The sequence below is a fragment of the Polypterus senegalus genome, chromosome 4, assembly GCF_016835505.1.
Source record: "Polypterus senegalus isolate Bchr_013 chromosome 4, ASM1683550v1, whole genome shotgun sequence".
Classification (NCBI taxonomy): domain Eukaryota; kingdom Metazoa; phylum Chordata; class Cladistia; order Polypteriformes; family Polypteridae; genus Polypterus; species Polypterus senegalus.
In genome coordinates this window covers 123501761-123522131 of record NC_053157.1, presented here as the reverse complement: position 1 = coordinate 123522131, position 20371 = coordinate 123501761, and the positions used below count along the sequence as shown (strand labels likewise).

The 20371-nt window shown below is 40.1% G+C and overlaps 1 protein-coding gene across 2 annotated transcripts in view; it reads right to left on the bottom strand.

The window, feature by feature from the left end:
* trpc3 (transient receptor potential cation channel, subfamily C, member 3) overlaps positions 1-20371 on the bottom strand; it is a 150424-nt gene that overhangs the window by 78299 nt on the left and 51754 nt on the right. For both annotated transcript variants that reach the window (XM_039751247.1, XM_039751248.1), the window contains 2 exons: positions 4882-5046; positions 3489-3705 (listed from right to left, as the gene is read on the bottom strand). In XM_039751247.1, the coding sequence (XP_039607181.1) occupies positions 3489-3705; positions 4882-5046 (382 nt within the window). The remainder of the gene's footprint in view (positions 1-3488; positions 3706-4881; positions 5047-20371) is intronic.

The window sequence follows — 20371 nt, the reverse complement described above, 5'->3', positions numbered from 1 at the left end:
TTCCAATGGATGCAAATAGTAAACGATTGTGCTCTTTATCTTTATTGGAATGTTTGAAATAAAACTGTAGTCCTGTGTAATTGTAGTTTACATTAAATGTTAAGCACATTTGAGGGAGCATGTGCAGTGCAGCTCAACACATGAAAAGTAGAGACTGGGCAGGAAACCGGAGTGCTCAGAGGAAACCCACGCAGACACGGGGAAAACATGCAAACTCCACGCAGGAAGGACCCGGGAAGTGAACCCGGGTCTCCTAACTGCGAGGCAGCAGCACTACCACTGCACCACTGTGCCACCCTGACTTACTCTTATACTTTGACATATTCAAGTTTGAGTTACTGTGTTGAGCTGTTTATTGACTCCAGTATATTCAGAATTGCGCTGCCAGGATCCTGATGAGGGTGCGAAAGCATGACCATATCACCTTCACCTGCTCCCTGTTCCACTCAGAATTGAGTTCAAGGTCGTTCTCCTCACCCATCAGTGCATCTATGGACATGCCCCCCTTTACTTACAGGAACTCCTTAACCCTCATACCTCCTCACGCACTCTCCGCTCTGTACACACTAACACTCTCCAAGTCCCTAGAACCAAGCTTCGCAGTATGGGTGACAGGGCTTTTTCATCTGTGGCGCGGAGACTGTGGAACGCCCTCCCTGACTACCTGAGAGCCCCACAGTCGACTAATGTTTTTAAACGGAATCTAAAAACTCATCTTTTTAGAAAGATATTTTGTTAAAGCATACATAGATTTTCTTGTTTTATTATTTTTGTTTTTACTCTGTAGCACTTTGAGATTTCTAAAATATGAAGTGCAATATAAATAAAATTTATTATTATTATTATTATTATTATTATTAAGCTATCTCCTTGGAAACTATAATGAAGACTGCAAACCTGTAATTTTATATTATATCAGAATTTAGTTTCTGTACTGGGGATTTCATATTTAGGAACTTGCTGACTTTTAACTCTGATAGTGTGAGGAGAATAATTGATTATTTGTCAGTGAGATGTGCCATGGTAAAAAATTCAAAGGGTGAGCCCTGGTTGTAGGAGGTATAAAGAAAAGTAAGCCAAAGTATATACTAAGGCTGAAGGTCTAAAAGCTGAAGAAGGAGAGTGTGTATAGTAAATCTGCTCACACATTGTTAGCAAGAATGAGTGAGATGTCATAGACATCAGGTGTGAATGTTAAGTGGGAAGTGATGCAGAATGTTTGGCAGAAAGCAATGCAAGACATCTGTGTTTAGAAAAAAGGGACAACTGAGATATATGGAGTTATAGAGGTGGATTAGGTGAAAGCTTGCAAAACTTAAGTTATGTTTCATGCCTGGGAAGGAAAAAAAATCAGGTACAAAAAATGAAGCTGCATTATATATTTGTAGATATCGAGACAATATCTACAAGAGGTGGTGAGATGGACTTTGAGAAAGTTTACCATTACCCTTCAATTTCTTTTAATATAGTGTTTAACTTGGCTTTTGGGGGAGGGGGTATTTGTCATGGATTGGATAGATTGTTGACCCATTTATGATTTTTTTATTATCTCCTTAAATTGGTTTGTTCTATACTTTCTCCAGCTTTTTGTTACTAATAAAAATGTTGATATAAAAAATGAGGTCTGCACCTGGCATCTGCCATGAGCTTGTTGCTCTTTACAATTACAATGAAGATGGTGATGAAGAAAGTGCATTAAGGATTGGCATGTAATGGCAAAAAATGAAACAGAACTGAAGAAGAAAATCCTGAAATGAAAAGCTTGTTCGGAAATGAAAGGCCTCAAGGCCTAAATGCATGAAAGACCAAGGTTAGGGATGAATGGCAGGAGAAGTCGAAGAGGTGGGTGCATTACCATGCAGCATGTATTGTAGAGGTGGTATTGGTACATAACGAATTTAGCAGTGTGAATTTTAATCTCCAGGCAGAAAGTATGATCTTTGTTTGTAGAAAGTTTGTGAGAGGGAGGGATGCAGAATGCATGTAGTAATTGTAAATTTAAATATCAGCAATGGAATTCTTGTGGAGAAAATACTGTAGGTAAATTCTATTACTTTTGTGACATGTTTTGAGAGACAAAGGTACGCACACAGAATAGACCGTGAAAATGAGAGATGCATGGAAGAAATACCAGATGCTGTCCTCCATTTTGGTTTCTAATGCAAACTATTTGTATTGAAGTGTAATATTTATGAAAGTATCACAAGAAGTAGTATGCTGTTTGGGAGTGAGACGGTGGGTGCTGAAGGAGGAACATGAAGCAAAACTGGGAAGAGCAGAGATGAGATTGATCAGGTGAATCTGTCGAGAGACACTGAGTAAAAAGAAGTTGAATGCTGTGTTAAGAGATGGACTTGGTATGGAGGAGACATGTGTTGTGCTGAGGAGAAACAGATTAAGATGATTTAAGTACATACGGTGAAAGTTCGAGAATGACTGGATGAAGAAGTACACGAAGACTGAAGAGGAGGTAATGAGGACAAGAAAGAGGCCAAAGAAGACATGGCAGAAGTTGGTGTCAAATGAAAGTAAAACAATGGGTCTCATCACTAAGGAATTTCCAGGACTGAGGAGAGTGGGTGATAAAGATTTGGGGGGTAAATGGCCAAACTGGGTAAAACCAGAAAATGGTGGTTGCACAGAGGATATGAGTTATAAATAGTTATATGATACCTATATATAGTACTATTATTTTTTATTACAATTAATGACTTTATATAATGCCCTCAAACACGACTGCCAAGGGAATAATGTTTTCCTATTGTCACATATCAAAATGATGGGTAGCTGATCGCCTTGGTAAGATGCAGCCATAAGTAAGTGCTTCTGTACGTTGACCTATAAAAGCCGACCTATTTGTCAGTGAGATGTTAAAGAAAGCGACCCCCTCCCAAATCCTTGTTACCACCTCATACCAAATATCACAGGGCAGCATACTGTACTTAAGTGTTTATATAGGCCATGAACATGAAGCTCTAAATTATAATAATACATCATCAAATATGTCATTTGAGATCATTAATGATGTCAGATAACGACTTAATAATATCAGATAAAATTATAATAAATATTTTGGCTTTGGGTGATTTTTGGCATCAGCAGCGAATAGACTATTAATCAATTTTCTTTACCTTTCGAAACTTAATTTATGGTTTAAACTGTCACAAAGACTATAATATGAAGAGGTTAAGGATAGAACAGAGGGAAAAACAATCAATAACAGACTTAACTATATGCAGGTACTTCTAAAAAAACATATGCACTCCAAAGTTTGCTATGGTAGATGCCATAAGCAGACAATGCTTAAATTGCAGTACTGTTTATCTTTACCATTTTGTCTTTACTACTAATGCAGCTAGTTGCTAATTATTAAGAAAAAATGGAAAGCCCATCCACTAAATTCAAAGGGAAGAACTTCATATATTCAACTGTCACTCTGTAGCATATAGAAAGCCTCTAATAAAAATAGTAAAGAAATCTTTACTTACCCAGCACCCAAACCATGATAAGCATCTCTGTCCAGCTAAACTGTGTGGTTTTTACTCGAAATATCTGTGTGGGATAGTCAGTGACTGTGACATTTGGCAAAGTTGTTATTCCTTCAAAGCGGTCTGAAGCATTAAACACCAGTAAACACAAAAATATTATAAAGGAGGCTGCATGTGCTACAAACTTCATGAAGGGACTCCGCAGGATTTTTCCCAACTAAAAGAAAAAGGAGGGAAGGGGGACACAATGAGAAGATATATTAAAGATGACCTGCTTTATTTGTACACTTAATACTACCAATTGCACAAATCTGGGAACCATACTAATACTAACCGCTTATGTCCTCTCTGAACCTTTTTGGTCCAGGTTAGAACTGCAGGGAGCCCAAAGATGGTGATTTAGTTTCACTAATAAGCCACTCTGATTAATAAAATGATTAGAAGCATATAGCCTTCTCTATAATTAAGATGTCCTGTGTTGTAAGCTAAGGATACCCTAAACTGTTTGTCATTTCAAATCATAAAGTTCTTCTGTTTATTCATTCATTTTTCTAAAACTCCATTTTAGTTTTGTCTAGAGTGAAATTCCTGGAAGAAAGGTGGGAACCAGCATGAGGTGGAATGCCATCTCAGTGCAGTGCACATTCATGCAAAAGCTCACAATCACTGATCGATTCAGTTATCTAATGATCTATCCATTCTAATTCTTTAAAATCTGAGTTTTGTCTGGAGGTATATACCATATCCCATAAGTTTTAGATGTGAGTTGGAACCAACACTTCAAGAGAAGCCAGATTATCACAGGGTACCTTTATACACATATCCTCTTACTCAATCACAGTATGCTAATTAAGAATCCTCATTCAGCCTAACTAGCTTGTCTTGAAGCACAATAGCAGAATGTACAAATGTCACACAAGGTCCCTGAAACTAGAGGTAGAGGTTCTAACCACAGTGCCACCCTGCTGCTGAGAACATAATGTGTTTATTCAAATTTTACCTGACTACCCATTCTTAGAAAAAAAGATACTGGGAAGCTTGCTCAATACTGCTACCTTATATCAAAGTAATTGGTAAATCAGTGATTGCTGTTCCCATCATTACATGAACAAAATAAGGATTATAAGGCAGAAAGGACTAGTCTACATATAGCTGATGATGACAAAGGCTGTCTACTTACCATCAAGCTGCTTTTAATGTTGAATTACTTTCCAATGCTAAAAAAGGACTTCCTAACACTAGATGATCAATATTTCAGAACAGCTATTAGAGCTTTGATTGCAATCACAAGATTCAAGACTGTTTTGCATTAAAAATAAGGAATTTTGTCAACTTCTGTAACACTTTTAAGAATTAATTTTTTCTGATATTTTTAAAATGAAAAGCACCATACCCTGCTGCATGGAGCGAACCAGTAGCCGACAGCAAGCAATGGAAGGCCTAAGGCAACAATGAGAACGACGAGGCATTTCACGGCAATGGTCTGCTCCCGTAATCCTGAGAGGTTTTCGTACCATATTGTCAGCAACTGCTGTTGACAGTTTGGGTGGGCTACAAACTATAAAAGAAAAACAAATAAGAGAGACATTATTTAAACTGTGGGGGAAAACAGTCCTAATTTCAATACTCAGATCAACAGTGGCAGGCACAGTGGCACCAGGGTTTTTCATTTACAATTTGTACTTTGGCTGCCTGTAGAATATAAAAGGAAAGTAATGATATTATGGGGCCTGATCAAATCTCCACAAACACATTACGTTTTTCTGTGCGTATGCTTCTGTTGTGCCACTAACAAGATCTGGGAAACAGTGGTGGCAATATGTTGGACTACTGGGATTGGTTGATTATATTTGAAAAAAGGCCAGCATCTTAAAATCAAATAAGAATTTCTGATAGGAAAAATTAATCATTTTTTTGGTCTGACGTTAACACGACAATGTAACCTCAATTTTGAAAAACTGGAACAAAACCACAGGGGCAATATATAACCTAAAAGAACTAGTTGGTTAATTGTCCTAATTCCTTCAATATTACGGTATTTTCTTCTGAGACTGTCCTACTTTAACTCATCTCATTAAAAAAGGAATAATTGTAAGAAAATTAGGGAAATTGTCAACTAGATTTATTAACACAAGTCTCAAAAAAGATATGCAAAGTAATATTCATCCACCTAACTCATCTATTTATTGAACTCCAATACAATGTCACAAAGTTGAGTCTTATCCTGGTAGCATCAGGCACAAGTGAGAAACCAACCAAAGCAGTGACACCTTGGCACATTCGCTCACACCCACTTATACAAAGTCTATAAACCTAACTCAGCTGTCTGTGGACAAAAACCTTACAGATATGGAGAAAATATGGGATGCTCACACACACAGTGAAATGGAATATATACACATACAGTATATGCACAGTAAAATAAAACATATAAGACTCATTGCCTTTGAAGGGCAAACAGTATTATTATAGACCTTAGCCACTCTGCCCCATCATTTTTCTCCCTCCTTTCCACTGGTCAACATTAGAGGACAATTGCCCCTTGTAGTAACAAATTCTGGAGAAGTTTCTATCCATGGGTTGTAATGCTACTGAAAAGCCAATTATAATAAGAAATATTGGTACATACTGCGGTGGGCTGGCGCCCTGCCCAGGGTTTGTTTCCTGCCTTGCTCCCTGTGTTGGCTGGGATTGGCTCCAACAGACCCCCGTGACCCTGTAGTTAGGATATAGCGGGTTGGATAATGGATGGATGGATGAAATTGACTAACAATTGATGGATGGATAAACAAGCCAATACGATAAAAGAAAAGTTCTCAATTGTTATAAGCACAAAAAAAGAGAAAAAAATGCATTATGTGAATAAAGTGATCACTTGACCCTTTGATTTCTTCAATGTCCCATGAAAAGTCAATTACTACACTTCACTACAGCACATCCACAACTGAAAACATTGCCACATCTATGCTGGGAGCTGTTTTTTTTAAATAAAAAAGTGACTGCAATACTATATACAAGGCGGTACGGAGGTACGGTGGTGCAGTAGGTAGCACTGCTGCCTTGCAGTTAGAAGACCCGGGTTCGCTTCCCGCGTCCTCCCTGCAGGGAATCTGCATGTTCTCCCCGTGTCTGCGTGCCTTTCCTCCCACAGTCCAAAGACATGCAGGCTAGGTGCACTGGCGATCCTAAATTGTCCCTAGTGTGTGTGTGTGCTCTGTGGTGGGCTGGCACCCTGCCTGGGGTTTGTTTCCTGCCTTGCACCCTGTGATGGCTCCAGCAGACCCCAGTGACCCTGTAGTTAGGATATAGCGGGTTGGATAATGGATGGCTGGATACTATATACAGTATGTGGTGGTCAGTCTAATGTTCAAAAAAAACCTTTGCAATCTGCATAGTGAAACTGCAAAATCCAAAAAAGTGCTACAATTTGACAATATTGTATGTAATCCTATAGTAAAGGATGAGATAAAGAGCGGTTCATCAAACCTTCTATGAAGAATAAAAATTTTGGACAGCGTTTTCCCTCGCCTGGACGCAGGTCACTGGGGACCCCCTCTGGAGCCAGGCCTAGAGGTGGGGCTCGATGGCGAGCGCCTGGTGGCTGGGCCTGTACCCATGGGGCATGGCCGGGCACAGCCTGAAGAGGCAACGTGGGTCCCCCTTCCCATGGGCTCACCACCTATGGGAGGGGCCATGGAGGTCGGGAGCAGTGTGAGTTGGGTGGTGGCCGAAGGTGGGGACCTTGGCAGTCCGATCCTCGGCTACAGAAGCTGGCTCTTGGGATGTGGAATGTCACCTCTCTGAAGGGGAAGGAGCCTGAGCTAGTGCGCGAAGTCGAGAGGTTCTGGCTAGATATAGTTGGGCTCACGTCGACGCACAGCTTAGACTCTGGAACCAATCTCCTTGAGAGGGGCTGGACTCTCTACCACTCTGGAGTTGCCCCCGGTGAGAGGCCCAAGCAGGTGTGGGCATACTTATTGCCCCCTGACTTGGAGCCTGTTCATTGGGGTTTACCCCAGTGGACGAGAGGGTAGCCTCCCTCCGCCTTTAGGTATGGGGACGTTTCCTAACTGTTGTTTGTGCTAGACGGCATACCTTCTGGGGACTCCCTCGTTCTGCTGGGAGACTTCAATGCTCATGTGGGCAATGACAGTGAGACCTGGAAGGGCATGATTGGGAGAAATGGTCTCCCCGATCTGAAACCGAGCGGTGTTATGTTATTGGACTTCTGTGCTTGTCACGGATTGTCCATAACGAACACCATGTTCAAGCATAGGGGTGTTCATATGTGCACCAGGTCACACTAAGCCTCAGTTCGATGATCGACTTTGTGGTTGTGTCGTCGGACTTGCGGCCACATGTCTTGGACACTCGGGTGAAGAGAGGGGCGGAGCTGTAAACTGATCACCACCTGGTGGTGAGTTGGCTTCGATGGTGGGGGAGGATGCTGGTCAGGCCTGGTAGACCCAAACGTATTATGAGGGTCTGCTGGGAACGTCAGAAGTAGTTTTAACTCTCATCTCCAGCAGAACTTTGACCACGTCCCGAGGGAGGTGAGGAACATTGAGTCCGAATGGGCCATGTTCCGCACATCTATTGTTGAGGCAGCTGACCGGAGCTGTGGCCGTAAGGTGGTCATTGCCTATTTTGGCAGCAATCCCCGTACCCGTTGGTGTACACCGGCGGTGAGGGATACCGTCAAGCTGAAGAAGGAGTCCTACAGAACCCTTTTGTCCTGTGGCACTCTGGAGGCAGCTAATAGGTACCAACAGGCCAAGCAGAATGCGGCTTCGGTGGTTGCTGAGGCAAAAACTCGGGCATGGGAGGAGTTTGGGGAGGCCATGGAGAATGACTTTCGGACGGCTTCGAGGAAATTCTGGTCCACCGTCTGGCGTCTCAGGAGGGGGAAGCAGTGCAGTGTCAACACTGTATACGGTGGGGATGGTGCGCTGCTGACTTCGACTCGGGACATTGTGGGTCGGTGGGGGGGGGGTACTTCGAAGACCTCCTCAATCCCAAAAACATGCCTTCCAATGAGGAAGCAGAGCCTGGGTACTCGGAGGTGGGCTCCATCATGTTTGGGACTGAGGTCACTGAGGTGGTCAAAAAACTCCTTGGTGGCAGGGCCCCGGGGGTGGATGAGATACGCCCGGAGTCCCTCAAGGCTCTGGATGTTGTAGGACTATCTTGGTTGACACGCCTCTGCAACATCACATGGACATCTGGGACAGTGCCTCTGGATTGGCAGACAGGGGTGGTGGTCCCCCTCTTTAAGAAGGGGGACCGGAGGGTGTGTTCCAACTACAGAGGGATCACCCTCCTCAGCCTCCCTGGAAAAGGCTATTCGGGGGTCCTGGAGAGGAGGGTCCATCGGATAGTCGAACCTCGGATTCAGGAGGAACAGTGTGGTTTTTGTCCTGGTCGTGGAACAGTGGACCATCTCTACACCCTTAACAGGGTCCTGGAGGGTGCATAGGAGTTTGCCCAACCAGTCTACATGTGTCCTGTGGGGGGTGCTCAGGGAGTATGGGGTACCGGACCCCCTGATAAGAGCTGTTCGGTCTCTGTACAAGTGGTGTCAGAGCTTGGTCCGCATTGCCAGCAGTAAGTCAAACCCATTTCCAGTGAGAGTCGGACTCCGCCAGGGCTGCCGTTTGTCACCAATTCTGTTCATAATTTTTATGGACAGAATTTCTAGGCACAGCCAGGGCGTTGAGGGGGTCCGGTTTAGTGGACTCAGGATTGGGTCAATGCTTTTTGCAGATGATGTTCTCCTGTTTGCTTCATCAGGCCGTGATCTTCAGCTCTCTCTGGATCTGTTCGCAGCTGAGTGTGAAGTGGCTTGGATGGGAATCAGCACCTCCAAATCCGAGACCATAGTCCTCAGCTGAAAAAGGTTGGAGTGCTCTCTCAGTGTTGGGAGCAAGATCCTGCCCCAAGTGGAGGAGTTCAAGTATCTCGGGGTCATGTTCACGAGTGAGGGAAGAATGGAGCGTGAGATCAACAGGCGGATTGGTGTGGCGTCCGCAGTGATGCGGGCTCTGCATCGGTCTGTCGTGGTGAAAAAGGAGCTGAGACATAAGGCAAAGCTCTCAATTTACCAGTCGATCTACGTTCCTATGTCTGCATAGGTTTATCTCCGTGTACTTCAGTTTTCTCAAATACATGTTTGTTACAGTATGTTAATTGCTGAGTTTAATCTGTCCCATGTGAGTAGATGTTAGTGAACAAATATTATTACATTTAAAATGAAATGGAAATGTAGAAATGGAGAACAAGGGGTTCAATTTGCTCAGACACTGCTAATGCTCGCAAGACCTTTCTCCATCTCCAGGTAGTAGGGTCAAAGAAAAAATCATTGCATTTATACAGTATAGCACTTTTCATACTAATCAAAGCGCTTTACGCAGAGAGTGTGGTGCCACTTCAACAACCACCAATGTGCAGCATCCACCTTGATGTTGCAGCAGCAGCCATTTTACACGAGTACACTCATCACACACTAGCTATAATAATAATAATAATAATAATACATGATGAAGGGATACGAGAGATAGTTAGGCAGTAAGGGAGAATGGATGACTAGGGTCCAGAATGACCAGGCTGAGATGGGCAATTTAGTTTTTGACACTGGGAAACAAACTACTCTTTACAAATGATGCTCATGATTTTTTATGACCACAGAAAGTCAGGACCTCGATTTTACATCTCATCTAAAGGATGGCCTGTTTTACAGCAAACTGTCCCTGTCACTGCACTGGGGCACTCACCAACACCTCTTCTAGCAGCAGCTCAAGTTTTTCCTAGATGGTCTCCCATTCAAGTACTGTCTGCTTAGCATGTTCTGAAAGGCATGCGATAAGGCTGTTGGCTTTTTTATTCTAAAATGTATGGACGCATCATTTAAAAACCAGGACCCAAGGTTTGATGTTGTTTAGTGGCTGGGATTGAGAAGGGTGGGTATGAGGTTCTGAGATTTATTAACCCAAGTAAGGGCTTGAATAGAAGCTGAACAGAATGGTAAAGCACATCTACATGAAATGAATCATGAATGTATTCTCAAGCTCATCAAAGCCAGAACTGACATCTTTTTTTATCACTTCAATTTCCTATATGACTTTTTGAAAAATTTTATTTTCTGTTGTCAAAAGATCTTTTTAGCACATTTTCACAGTGGTAGCAAGTTATCATTTGCATCTGACATTTGGTTTGTTAAGTGATATTTACTTAGTAAGTTTATTATTAAAAATAAAAATACAGGGCAAAATTCCAAATGTGAAACAAAACTCTTAAAACTTGAAATTGCAAAGCTCATTGTTTCAGAGTTATGTTTATGAAAATAAAGCAAATCTGAAACTACAATAATTCACTTCATCACAGATGTACAATGCTGTCTTTTTTGTGAGATAGATATTTTATCTTTGCTGTCTTTCACAATGCCAGTGTGGCTACAATTTTCATATAAACAGTAAACACAAGACAGGCATAACAAAACTAACTGAAGAGCACAGCAGTAGGTCATCAAAAACAACCTAGAAATAAAAAGCTGATAAATGCATAAATGTATATACCCCAGAAGTAAAAACAAAATTAAACCATCATGTGCACACACCTCCTGTTAAAACATTGAAACTCTTGGTTGTAGTTCTAAGCCTGGATGTAAACCACACAATTTGGTAACACAGAATTTCAGAATATGCATTGGGAAGCCAATGGGATCTGGCATGTGGCAGGTAAAACTGTAACACTATATCATATAGCCAGATATTCACATGGCAGTTGAACAATTACAATAATTAAATTTGCTATCATGAATATTATCTATGCCTACCTCTAACATGTCTTTCCACTTTTTCCTTGACAAACAGAAAATGGTACCAAACATCTCTTTAATGATGGTTGGAAGCTTATCAACAATGCAAGGCATGGCAGAAATTAAAATTGCCTCACAGTACAACACAGGAATTCATTCATTTGAACACATTTCCAATATGTGCAACACCAATTACACTGAGTCTCACAGCAGCTATTAGCTGTATGTTTTCGTCTATCTTTCTCCCAAATTACACCTTTATCCTTATTCTCTTGATTTTAATTTGTTGTGGCTCTCTGTCACTTTGTAGTTTGACAATTTGTTTTGATTTACACCAACTATATGCCTGTCTAAATGCATACAAAATAAACTGCTCAAAAAAATTAAAGGAACACTTTGAAAGCACATTAGATCTCAATGGGAAAAAAATCTGGCTGGATATCTATACTGATATGGCCTAGGAAATATGTCAGGAACAAAAGGATGTTGCATCATTTGATGAAAATGAAAATTATTAACCTACAGAGGGCTGGATTCTAAGGCACCCTGAAAATCAAAGTGAAAAAATGATGCGACAGGCCAGTCCATTTTGCCAAAATGGCCCCCCACATGCTTGTATGCATGCCTAACAATGTTGGGGCATACCCTTAATGAGATGATGGATTTAGTCCTGGGGGATCTCTTCCCAGATCTGAACCATGGCATCACTGAGCTCCTGGACAGTCTGAGGTGCAATCTGGTGGCTTCGGATGGACCAAAAAATAATGTCCCAAAGGTGTTCTATTGGACTAGGTCAGACAGCGTGGGGGCCAGTCAATGATATCAGTTCCTTCATCCTCCAGGAACTGCCTGCATACACTCGCCACATGAGGCCGTCATGCACCAGGAGGAACCCAGGACCCACTGCACCAGCATAGGGTCTGACAATGAGTCCAGGGATTTCATTCCCGATACCTAATGGCAGTCAAGGTGCCGTTGTCTAGCCTGTAGAGGTCTATATGTCCCTTCATGGATATGCCTCCCCAGACCACCACCAAACCGATCATGCTGAACGATGTTACAGGCAGCATAACGTTCTCCACGGCTTCTCCAGACCCTTTCATGTCTGTCACATGTGCTCAGGGTGAACCTGCTCTCATCTGTAAAAAAAAGCACAGGGCACCGATGGCGGACCTGCCAATTCTGATATTATATGGCAAATGCCAATCAAGCTCCATGGTGCCGGGCAGTGAGCACAAGGCCCACTAGAGGATGTTGGGCCCTCAGGCCACCCTCATGAAGTCTGTTCCTGATTGTTTGGTCAAAGACATTCATACCAAAGGCCTACTGGAGGTCATTTTTTAGGGCTCTGGCAGTGCTCATCCTGTTCCTCCTTGCCCAAAGGAGCGGATACCAGTCCTGCTGATGGGTTAAGGACCTTCTACGGCCCCGTCCAGCCCTCCTAGAGTAATTGCCTGTCTCCTGGATCTCCTCCATGCCCTTGAGACTGTGCTGGGAGATACGCAAACCTTTTGGCAATGACACGTATTGACTGATGTGCCATCCTGGAGAAGTTGAACTACCTGTGCAACCTCTGTAGAGTCCAGGAATCTCCTCATGCTACCAGTACTGACAATGACCGCAGCCAAATGCAAAACTAGTGAAAAAACAGTCAGAAAAGAATGTTAAACCATTCCTGTTTTGGGGGTCATCTCATTGTTGCCCCTCTAGTGCACCTGCTGTTAATTTCATTAACAAAAAGAAGACGCTGAAACTGATTAACAAACCCCTCTGATGCTTAACTGACCAGATCAATATCTCAGAAGTTTCATTGACTTGATGCTATACTCTGATTAAAAAGTGTTCCTTTAAATATACAGTACATATATGTTAAAAAAAGAAACTAGCCAGTATACTTGAGGTATAACCAAAGTACAAGAAATACCTTAAAAGTAAACTAGTGCTTACATTTCTGAAAACTAGGTATCCGTAAACATGCCCTGGAGTGAAACTAAATCACGTAATACAGTGACAAGTATACCAAAAATTACTTCAATAATGGTAGAATCTCATAAAAGTAGAATTGACTGTTATGAAAACACATTGCATAAGCACTTATTTATTTATGCAATGTCAACAAATGAATACATAGGAATATTCTCTGGTGTGATGGGCGGCTGGCGTTTCAGTGCCTTTTCAGGGCACTACATACCCCGGGACGCTAGATGGCAGTTCCCCTGGATGGAAATGGTTCCTCAGATTCCCGCAGGGTAGCATGGGACATGGAGTCCGTCTCTTCAGCCATGTTGGGTGCCGTGGGTGCCGCCAGGGGGAGCTCACCAAGAACCAAGGGACTATAAACATGACGCTAACCCGGAAGTACTGCGGGTTTCTGTCCATGTGACTCCGAAGTACTTCCGGGATACTTGAAGAAGGTGTTTGACCTGAAGAAGGAATATTTCCAGGTCATGGACTTTAAAAGGACTATGGGAAACCCAGCAGATGGAGCCGAGTTGGGAGGAAGTTTCATGGAGCTGCTGGGAGTTGAGGATTGGTTATTATTGATTATTGATTTATTAAAGAATTGTGTAGTGTGCGGTGCTTTGTGCACTATTATTGAAGTATTATTATTAAAGAATCTTCTTGGTGTTTTAAATGTGTGTCCTGGACGTCTGTCTGGTGGGTTAAACGGGGTAACGGCGCCTCTAGCGTCCACACTGGTTAAAAGAGCACAAATTCAGTGAGTATTAAAGCTTTCATTTTTTACCTTGACTTGTGGCATCAATTGTAAGCTATTTAGGGATAAAAGGCTTTTTTATTTAACAAAATTAGGTTTATTAAGCAAAGCATATGTGTGGCCAAAATCCCAGGAAGCCAGCATTGCAAAAAACTAATTTTAACAATAACAAACATCTTTTAAGGACTATAGTGTAATAAAGTGAAATTGGTTCAAACTGCTGGCTTTTTTTAAATTTGACACCAATGAACCAGGGATTCAGTTCCAAGGGATTAGAAATGCATTCTGGTCAGGTCAAAGTTTGTACTGCATTTTCAAGGTCCTTGATGTGTTGACATAGCTTTCTTTGTAGGAACACCTATACCCTATACTCATCTAATGCTCCAAAAATGTTTATGTTAGATTCACTGGCACCTCTAAACTGAGGTAATATGAGGTATGAATTTTGCATTTGGCTAACGGCTACCAGGATAGGCTCCTGCCCTTGTACTCCAATTAAGGTCACTGGATTGGAAGACAACCTATGCTGTTTTAAATATAATAAAAACAGACTCCATAAAAAAAAAAACAGCTGCATCTAGAAGCAATGGTAAAAGTACTGTACATGAAAACTGGCATTCAGAAAAAAGTGAAACTTAAGTAAAAACATTACTCTAAAAAAAAGTGATAAAAGCATCTATGTTGTCTTTAAGACAAGGATGTGCCAAAAGGTAAGCTGTTGCAAAAACTTTTCCAGTAATGCAAAAGATCTTAAGAGATTCAACTTTCAAATTCAAGGTTACTGACGTGTGCATAGTACAATTAAATTCTTGCTTGCATGACAAAAATACAATAACAACAAACTCAAACACACAAATTACACATAAAACACAAGAAATATGCAATTTAATACAATTCACATTTACAAGCATCTGTTTTAGACAGGGTTTGCCCAAAGGTGTCACAACACTTTCACTGTCTCCTTTGATCTTATTACAATAAATAGTGTCACACACGTGCGAATAGGAGAACGTTGTATGTACCAAGCAAAGGTAATGCCATGCCAGGCCAGTGGGTGGCGGGGTGCACTAAACCTTCTCCTGTTATCCCTGCAGACCAGCCGCGGAAAACCTATCTGACTCATCCTGAAGACATCACTTCTGGTTTGGGCACCCAGGCTGACGTCACTTCTGGTTCCAGTGCCTACAATGACGTCAGAAGAAGGCCACTTCCGGTTCCCATACATCACTTCTGGTCTTATCAGTTAAAACCGCAATCTTTCCAAACCTCTACCAGTTCATGTCTAGACTCCAACAGAGACACTTCTGACTACAAAATCAAACCCATTGCAGCCATGGATAATATAAGGGTGGCTACCACAAACCTTTTTAAGTGAAGATAGATAGATAGATAGATAGATAGATAGATAGATAGATAGATAGATAGATAGATAGATAGATAGATAGATAGATAGATAGATAGATAGATAGATAGATAGATAGATAGATTTTTTGGTTTTATGTTACAATATTTGTTGTAATATGTTTTATTATGTTTGGCTGTTCAGTAACATTACAAACTGTGGATAGAAGCTGTTCCTAAATCTACTTGTGTAAGTGTGAACGGCCCTGTACCATTTACCAGAATGAAGCAGTGAGAAATGAGACTTGTTTGCATTTCTAAGGCAGCAAGTCGTGTATATATCGTAAATAGAAGGAAGCTGGGTACCGATAATATTCTGTGCCACCTTAACCACCCACTGTAGTGCTTCATAATCTTGAAATGAACAGGTGCCATGCTAGGATGTGATGCAGTCAGTGAGAATGGATTCCACTCTGCAAACTGTGGTAGTCAATCAGAAGAGATGGAAAAGTCTACACTTTCCTCAGACATCTGAGGAAGTACTGGGATTGGTAAGCCTTATTGAAAATAGCTGAAATATGCTTGCTGTTCCCACTTCAGTTCATATATAATGGTCACTTCAATAAATCTGAAACCGTTTATCTTTTCACCAGCAACTCCTCTGATTATGGGAAAAACTATTGTCCTGGCACCACTTTGTCACTTGATCAACATCTTCTTTATAAGCTGTTTCATCATCATTGGTGATCAGGCCTAGGATGGTGTCAGCATCAGCAATTTAATGAAACAATTGGGACTGTGTCTGGTCACAAAGCTTAAAAGTGATCAAGGAGTACAGAAGGATAGTCAGCACACTGTCAAGTGGAATTATCTGTATTGGGGGTCAGAGTGGGGTGAATGTGATGCTTCCAATCCACACATGCTGAAGGTATGGAGCAGACAACAGCTATCAAGAGGGATTAGACTTTCCATGAATATGGCTGCTGTGTAAGACATTTTCTTTTTTAAAATGACATTAGGCTATTATGAAATAAAATAAAGGTTGGTGTTACTTGTTGTGTCTATCTTTACTGACATAGCTCAATACAGTCATTACAGACACACTCCATGCTCATGGATATCCTAGAAATTTCTATACATAAAATGAGACCCTGTCATTTAGCTAATGTAAAAGAATTTAGAAGAATGCCTTAATGGATTATGAAGATATTAAATGCACAGTCAGATAGGTAAGCAGATATGATGTAATAAGTTTTTTTTTTTTATGAAAATGCCCCATAAAAGTGACCTGACGATAGCTATATTATAAGTGAAGGTCACTTGAGATAATTTACTTCCTGAAAGGGACTGGTATAATATTATCTAGAGAGGATGAAAAATGTCCAGTAGACAAAAAAGTTTCACCCTGAGGTGAAATGTGCTGTTGCTTCGAAGGAAAAGACTTCAGCAACCAATTTCCCTGCTAATTTGCCTTTCTGCGCCAGCATGCCATCTTATTTCTTCTATTTTAGGCTATGCGTACAGAAGACACCTGACACATTTCTAGAGCAATGTGAGAGAGAGATGACTCCCTCAATAAATCATTAGTTAATGAGCAGAAAGAGAGAGAGGGGGAGAGAGATGATTACATGAGAGTCAGGCTTTTTCAAAGGTATTAACTATAGCACACATACAGAATTATGTAGTTGCTGGTTTAGAAGTGTAGTTGGTATCCTCGGACATTAATTTAAAAAGTCTTACGGATTTTTTCTTACATTAACTGATGTCAGTAATAGTATTACTGGATTCTTCTATATACTGTATAAAAGAAGATTATAAATTAATTAATTTAATTACTAACAACTTCAAAGACTAATTTTATGTTGGTTTTGGCTTCACTTTGTAACCTATTGTGGATTCATACTGAGAATTTTCCATTCATCTTCTAAACCTGCTTAGCAATATTAGGAGACCTTTCACTATAACACTGGGGTCAAAAAAAAAAAAAAAAAACATATATGGAGCAAAAGTACACTGAAGGGTACATACACAACATAGCCAGCTAATCACCTAACATGCATGTCGAGAGCAGGGGTCCTCAAACTCAGTCCTCTGGGCCCTCTATAGCTGCAGGCTTTTGTTCCACCAGAATCAAAATCAGTGATAATAACTGATCTAATTTAATTAGCTGGTGTTTTTTCTCTTCTCTTATTCTACATTCAGAAAAGCACAATTAGTATGATTTTTACATTTATAAAATATTTAGCAGTATTTCTACTTTTTCAATATCTTTAAATGCTTAACTCATTTATCTTTTCTGTTTAGTTTGTTTCTTTCATTGTATCCTAATAATGACTATTAAAAACAAGCACAGCAGATGCCTGGGAAAACAACACTGATGGATGAAGGGCTGCAACTACTTTACCGTCAGACCCACTAAATAGTAAATAATGGATTAAATAAGCAGAAAACCTGGAAAAGAATAATGAAAATCAGGATGAAAATACTGCGGTGGGCTGGCGCCCGGGGTTTGTTTCCTGCCTTGCGCCCTGTGTTGCCTGGGATTGGCTCTAGCAGACCCCCGTGACCCTGTAGTTAGGATATAGCGGGTTGGATAATGGATGCATGGAGGATGAAAATAGCGTTAAGAAATAAAAAATAAATCACCCATATAACTTCGTAGTACATTTTAATAAAAATTTACCAAACTTATAGAATTTCTAGATTGCCTCCAAAACACAGAAACTGGGTAAGAACAGATCACTTTATTAGGCTAGCAGTCCAATTAGAAACAGAAGTTGGTTGGAACAAAAACCTACCACAACAGTGGGTCCCAAGGACCAAGATTGAGAACCACTGTCGTAGAGAAAACCCATTAAGTAAGAGACTGACAAGGCCAATGAATTTTCTTAAAAAACACAACTGAAAAGTTGCAATTAATTATCCCAGGTCAATGAAACCCTAGATATACTGGGGCGTCCCACATGGACCACAATTTGTATGGCATATTCACACAATGTTAAAACAAATCAGAAACTGTTTAGCAGATGTCATTAAGAAAACTCAGTTTGCCACGAAGTTGCATTATTCCATTTCAGAAAGTGCATTCAAATTTCTGTCTTGTGCTGAGTTGTTTTCCACTTCGTTGTTTCCATGTACAGTGTGATACCCACTGCTTCACATATTGCCTTCTAATTTTATATATTTTGTGACAGAGTGCTAGTTTGGAAAACGTGCATTTCCTTGATAAAATATGCTAGACAGCAGGTATGAGCAGAATCTTTAATTTTCTTTTTGTCTATACTTCATACTCATTGCAGTTAAAGAAAAGCAGGATAACAAAAAGTACAATGCATAATAAATACCATCAATCCCTACTTTCCTTAGTAATGAAACACCTTTTTTCACTTCAAGTGTAGTGGAGGGCATGCTTACACACTTCAAAGCTTTTATGTACTTGAGCTGTTCTTCAGTTTCTTATCTAACTTTAGTCTCACATAATTTTAACCAATGAACATCCTTACATAGTTTTATGTGAAATCACGTCTTGGAAAGTCAGATGTTAACCTGTGATCAACACAAGGGAAGTATTTTACACCCTGTACTCTCAGCTAATGTGGATTATACATAGTGGGTATTGCTAAGGTAAATTAAAACACTACTTAATGTTCTGTTGTAATTCTGTCATTGTCAAAATATGACAACTAAAGCTATCTTTATACCTTAGTGTTAAATATTTTTACATTATATATTTTTCAGTTTGTTTCAATTATCATCCTATTTAATGCAGTGAGACTTTCATCATTTATAATAATGATGTAAAGTAATATCTGTACAATAGTACCTTTTTAAATCATAACATTTAACAATATACAGCTGTATAACATACTGTATATTTGTAAATGGAGAAGAAATACTTCACCATGTTACATTATCCCTTGTAGTTAGGCCATGTATTTCGACAATGTTCATTTCACCATTAACATAAGATAGACATGCATTCCTCCAATCCATATTACCAGCAAATTTTAATTAACTCTATTGAAGCCAAACACTATTATGGCACCAAATCCATTGATAACATGTAGCAGGTTTACTGACTACTAATTGGACTAGTGTGGCTATGCATGGTTGGAAGGTTATGATATTTTGCTCCTCTTTGAACTCTCTGCTCAGCTAGATCATGTAAAAATATTTCCAGACACAAACATTATGTTTATGTCAACAGAGTAAAAGGAAGGTTGACTGTTCTGACCAAATTACATTTTCACAGTACTCCATACACAACTGGTTGTACTTTACGCACCACTGAATTAAACTAATAAGTGGTTTATACACCACAACATAGTAATAGTCTTTCACACCGTGCAGTTCTTGATGGACAGTTTTTATGAACTATTTGCTCCTGCCTTAAATTAAGACTTTTAGTCCAGTAATCCACAGCAGCTTGTCTGTTTTTCCTTGCATTTTGAATTAATGGAGATCATAGGGAAAGAGTTACCCAAAGTTGTTCACAATTTTTTCCTCAGACTTCTATGTTAATGTCACTTTAACCACTGCTCCTCCTGAAACATTAATAAGATGAGTAGTCTTCAATACCTGAACTTATGCCAAAATATTCCAACAGTCAGTCCTCTCCTAAAGTCAAGTAGATGTCTTACCTAACATAATGAGCAACTGGTCTGCCCAGTGATTTATACATAGCCTTAAACATTATGGAATGTTAAATGCTTAATTTTCTTAAAGGCTATACCTGTGTAGAGGTAGCCGTTTAAAATATAATTTGTATTTCTTATTCACTCAGATGATTTTCTTCATTTTGTTTGTTATCTGTATATAACAGTCTTTCATATTTTTATGAAATGTTAATTTGTGTTATTTTAACTATATTATTTACCAAATGACTAAATTAACCATGAAAATTTCCATGAAATGCATATCATATACTGTAAAAACTGAAATTAAATGATAAAAAAATGAAAACTGAAAATAAAATCTATAATATGTGTCACTTTCTTCATTTTATTTTGTTTA